Source organism: Palaemon carinicauda, chromosome 27 (assembly GCF_036898095.1).
Source record: "Palaemon carinicauda isolate YSFRI2023 chromosome 27, ASM3689809v2, whole genome shotgun sequence".
NCBI classification, from domain to species: domain Eukaryota; kingdom Metazoa; phylum Arthropoda; class Malacostraca; order Decapoda; family Palaemonidae; genus Palaemon; species Palaemon carinicauda.
In genome coordinates, this window is record NC_090751.1 from 4134952 (window position 1) to 4139951 (window position 5000).

General features: G+C 35.6%; 2 protein-coding genes across 3 annotated transcripts in view; both read right to left on the reverse strand.

Annotated features, from left to right (window-relative positions):
* LOC137621079 (uncharacterized) overlaps positions 1 to 554 on the reverse strand; it is an 11366-nt gene extending 10812 nt beyond the window's left edge. The window contains exons 1-2 of one of the 2 annotated variants that reach the window (XM_068351519.1): positions 363 to 554; positions 82 to 93 (exon numbers count right to left, since the gene is read on the reverse strand). In XM_068351519.1, coding sequence (XP_068207620.1) covers positions 82 to 93; positions 363 to 525 — 175 coding nt within the window. In that variant the 5' untranslated portion in view covers positions 526 to 554. Of the gene's footprint in view, positions 1 to 81; positions 94 to 353 lie in introns of both variants that reach the window. The other variant, XM_068351520.1, reaches the window with a different exon arrangement.
* Positions 555 to 3353: 2799 nt separating this feature from the next.
* The window catches only part of LOC137620514 (uncharacterized), an 18746-nt gene continuing 17099 nt past the window's right edge, over positions 3354 to 5000 (reverse strand). The window contains exon 8 of the mRNA XM_068350703.1: positions 3354 to 5000. This exon is cut by the window's right edge and continues 76 nt beyond it. Coding sequence (XP_068206804.1) covers positions 4741 to 5000 — 260 coding nt within the window. The 3' untranslated portion in view covers positions 3354 to 4740.

A 5000-nucleotide genomic window follows, 5' to 3' on the forward strand; every position in this document is an offset into this window, starting at 1 on the left:
ACTAGGGTTGTAGCTTAGCAAGTAATAATAATGATAATAATAATAATAATAATAATAATAATAATACATATATCTACTTACGTTCTCCGTCTCCTTGATAAGCGGTATATTTATTTTTTTCTTGTTTCCTTTTCTCACTGGGCTATTTTCCCCTGTTGGAGCCCTTAGGCTTAGAGCATCCTGGTTTTCCAACTAGGGTTGTAGCTTAGCAAGTAATAATAATAATAATAATAATAATAATAATAATATCAATAATAATAATAATAATAACAACTATAATAATAATGATGATAATAATAATAATAATAATAAAAATAATAATAATAATAATAATAATACATATATCTACTTACGTTCTCCTTCTTGATAAGCGGTATCCCTCACCCAAGAGAATATCCTGCCATTTCCTAGATGTGAAACAGCTCCCTCTTCCGCATTGATCCCTTTCAAAAGGGCAGAAGGGACACTTATAACCAACAAGGTAAAACAACCAACGCTTCTCATGGCAGGGAAATGATATTTCATGACTGAATCTAGGCTACTGTTGTGGTTCGGCCTTATCTGGGTGCGATAAAGAATGGTTTATCTTATCAGTCAATTGGTGAGTAATGGTATGATGTTTCAGATGGATGATATGACTGGTGACGAGTTTGTGTACATTTGCAGGAACCTGCTGATATTCATATATATTCTCTCTCTCTCTCTCTCTCTGATTATATATGTATATTATATATATATATATATATATATATATGTGTGTGTGTGTGTGTATCACTGTTGCTTAACCATTTCTAAATTAATATTGAAACTCACTTCATTCGATCTATTGCAAAGATTGTGACGCAATCTATTTGTTATTCAATACTCCGAGATCGTAAAAAGGAAAATATTAGAAAATGAAAAACTCTCTCATCATTAATGGCTGAAATTCAAATGGTGTTTGCGATTGAAATAAAGCGAATCCATCTCAATATTTGCCTTCTGCTCAAACAAAATAAGTCAAAACGCGAAAGATGTGGAATAAAATACTAATTCGATAATCAGTATATTTTCTCCAAACAAATGAAAAACGATAAAGAATTTGTGGCTAGGGATCAGCATAAAAATATCCGTTCTTTTTCAAATTTATCTAATTGAAAATGTAATTAGAAAATTAAGAGATAAAACATTTTTCATGTGGATTTCTACTTAGCAATCCATTCTTCGTTCCACATATTTATCATGAACACATGAAGCATATGAATAAGAGGGGAGACATTGTTATTTGATCAGCCCATTTATAAATGATCTAATCCACTTTTAAAGATGTTTTTTCACACCTGTTCGTTCTAGAGTAGTTTCGGATACAAGCCCGTTTGATCATGGTCGATTCAGCCTTGGTTTGATTTAGACCACATCCTATCATGGTCTTACATAACCATGGACCCTTGCCCTGGCAAGTGTACTGAAGTGATATATGGATTAAGATCTGGTTTGGACCTCTGGGCTTGGACCAACAAGTCGAGAAGAACAAAAAAGAAGATAATCTATTGATTTCAAAGTACGTCAATTGGTGGTAACATACCCACCTACTATCAGAGCGTTTGAAGGTTTAAAGGCCGCTCATGAATGAAATGGACAAGGGACACTGACATTGCCTTATCGAGTAGGACAATGTCCTACAGACTGACCATATATTCATATGATCAGCGCCCAAGTCTCCTCTCCACTAGAGCTAGGACCAAGAAGGGACAGGCAATGGCTGCTGACTCAGCAGATAGACCTACAGGCTCCCCTAAACGCCCCATCCTTAGCTCACAAGGTAGGTGAGATTGGAGCGACTTTGAAAGGGACTCAAACCCCAGTCTGGTGTTCACCAGCCAGGGACGTTACCACATCGGCAACCAAATGATCCACTGTGCATCAGTTTACACTTTTTGAAAACCTACATTATCTTAGGAAATATATTGCCAAAATGTCAAAGTTTTCATTCTGTTAACCTACCTTCTCTTGCTGACTGATTTCGATCGCAGGGATATCTTATCACTTGTTCAAATGCCTTGGAGCAAGTTGAATCACTTTACGCTTTAGAGAACGTTGCATTGCAACAATGCAATAATGTCGTACTTATTATATAAAACTTGGTGATCCTTACTGTCAGGATCTGTGCCAACACACTCGACAAGGTTTACAGAGCAAGGATTCTGGAGGACCTGTTATAACCATACATTCTTCGGAAGTTCATGGACGAAATGACAAGTTCCTTCATCGTTGTAGGGGTACAAGCTTATAAACATTGTCTCCTGTGGATTTATGAAATATATGTAGGGTATATACATATCAACCACAATGGAAACTACAGTATAACCTATAAATAATGAAGACGATTGAAACTAACTAATCAATAATGAATGGCAATGGAAACTAACTAATAAATACTGAATGACAATGGAAACTAACTAATAAATACTGAATGACAATGGAAACTGACTAATAAATGATGAATGGCAATGGAAACTAACTAATAAATAGTGAATTACAATGGAAACTAACTAGTAAATAATGAATGACAATGGAAACTGACTAATAAATAGTGAATGACAATGGAAACTATAATTAAAATATAATTAATGGCTATTGAAACTCCATTTTTTTACTTACCATTTCCAGCACACACAAGAATATCAAAGAAAATACACTAATTTTGAAACTTGTTAAGAATAACGGAACCACCAATATTCAAACCAATATGTCAATGGCCTTTTCGAATATATCTATTGCGAGAATGTGTCCAATATTAAGATATTTTTCAAACCAGATTAAAGAAACTCGGTGCATGATTGACACTGATATTTAGAGTAGTTGCAGTATTTTTACCTACCTGGATGCTCACACAACTTCCTATAGTTGTCATTGGATTAAGTTGGCCTTGTGCCAGCACTTGGTTTTACTCAGAGGAGCAGTCATCAATAGATGACCTATACATCCCAATGTACTATTGGTATACCCATAAGCTCTTATCTAAAATTAGCTTGTGAATTGTACATGTAACAAACATTTTGGATTAAGTTGGCCTTGTGCCAGCACTTGGTTTTACTCAGAGGAGCAGCCCTTAAAGGATGACTTACACATTTCAATGTATTATTGGTATACTCATAAACTCTTATCTATTATCAGAATGTGAATTGTACATGTAACAAACATTTGATAATAACCTTTAAGAGAGAAATATAATTTTCGATCACTTGGCATAACTTATTTTCTACCATTTACATTACCTCCTTTCTATGAGTGGCGTTTAACAACACACATTGCTAAATACACTAGCTTCTCAACACCAATGAAACATATTTAAGAAAAAAACAGTGTCTGGGTTACATTGAGCACCATAATTTTATTTTCACCATAAATCTTATCTCTATGTATGAAATGCAACTGGAGTATATAGAATATATACATGAAGGTAATGAAAGGTACATGCAGTACAAAGATTAGTTGTTATTTATATGTACACATAAAATAAGAAATAAGCATTGGTGAAAACGAATTCGTTAATTTCATATTATGATCAGAATGTCCATAATGAGCTAAGGCCTAGATAAAAAGGAAGAGAGACAGAATCAAAATGTAAATAAATATGATAGCGTATATCTTCAGGGGAAGAAACGAACCAGCTTCTTAAAGGCCAAAACAGTATTTACTTTAGAAATAATATTCTCCTCATACCACATTACACTCTTTAGTAATCAGTTTAAGCCTGTTAACAAAGTAACAAAATTAAGTTTACCATCAGTGGATTTGAACCATGACACGAAAGATCCTCGTTGGTACATATTTTATCACAAATCTCATCTGAATAGCATAGTGGTAAAGTGTAACACCATCCCTGTCTTAGTAGCATAGTGGTAAAATGTACCATCATGCCTGTTTTAGTAGTACAGTGGTAAAATGTACCATTATGCCTGTTTTAGTAGCATAGTGGTAAAATGTACAATCATGCCTGTTTTAGTAGCATAGTGGTAAAATGTACCATTATGCCTGTTTTAGTAGCATAGTGGTAAAATGTACCATTATGACTGTCTTAGCAGCATATTGGTAAAGTGTACCACCATCCTTTTCTTAGCAGCAGTGGTAAATTGTGTCCCAATCCCTTTTAGTTAGCACAGTGGTAAAATGTACCATTACGCCCGTCTTAGCAGCATAGTGGTAAATTGTACCACAATCCCTTTTTAGTAGCATAGAGGTAAAGTGTACCAACATCCTTTTCTTAGCAGTAGTGGTAAATTGTGTCACAATCCCTTTTTGGTAGCATAGAGGTAAAGTGTACCACCATCCTTGTCTTAGCAGGAGTGGTAAATTGTAAAACAATCCCTTTTTAGTAGCATAGTGGTAAAGTGTACCACTATCCTGTCTTAGTAGCACAGTGGTAAAGTGTACCACCATCCCTGTGTTAGTAGCATGTGGTAAAGAGCTACACAATCTTTGTCACAACAGCATAGTGGTAAAATGTGTACCAACGGGGACATTTCGTGGCCTGGTTTGAGTTCTACCACAAAAGGCAAATAGTTTGCCTTGCTTAGATTTAACAGGCAGGGGGATTTCATTAAATACAAATGAGTGTGAGGGAATACATACAAAAGTTATTAAGAATATATATACACATTTGTATCACACGAAATACATGAAATTCCAAATCAAATTTAGGTAGAAAAAAATCCTATTATTTTCACTTCCTGAAAATGTTTATGTGACTGTATCGTGTTAGTGTGTCCCTGATCTACTGCCTCTCCTATATTCTCCGAGAGCGTCTCTTATAGGTTGTCCAATAGGCTGCTCTTCAGAGGCTACTGAGTTGACTGGAGAATCTTCCATTGGAGAATGTATTCCAGGCTGGTCGCTGTCCTCTGGAAGCGACGCTACTTCCGTCGCAGCGTCGAAGGTTGCGACAGAAGCTACGTCCGTCGCAGCGTCCAAGGTTGCGACAGAGGACGAATTTCCAGAGGGGTTTATGACGTGGCTAA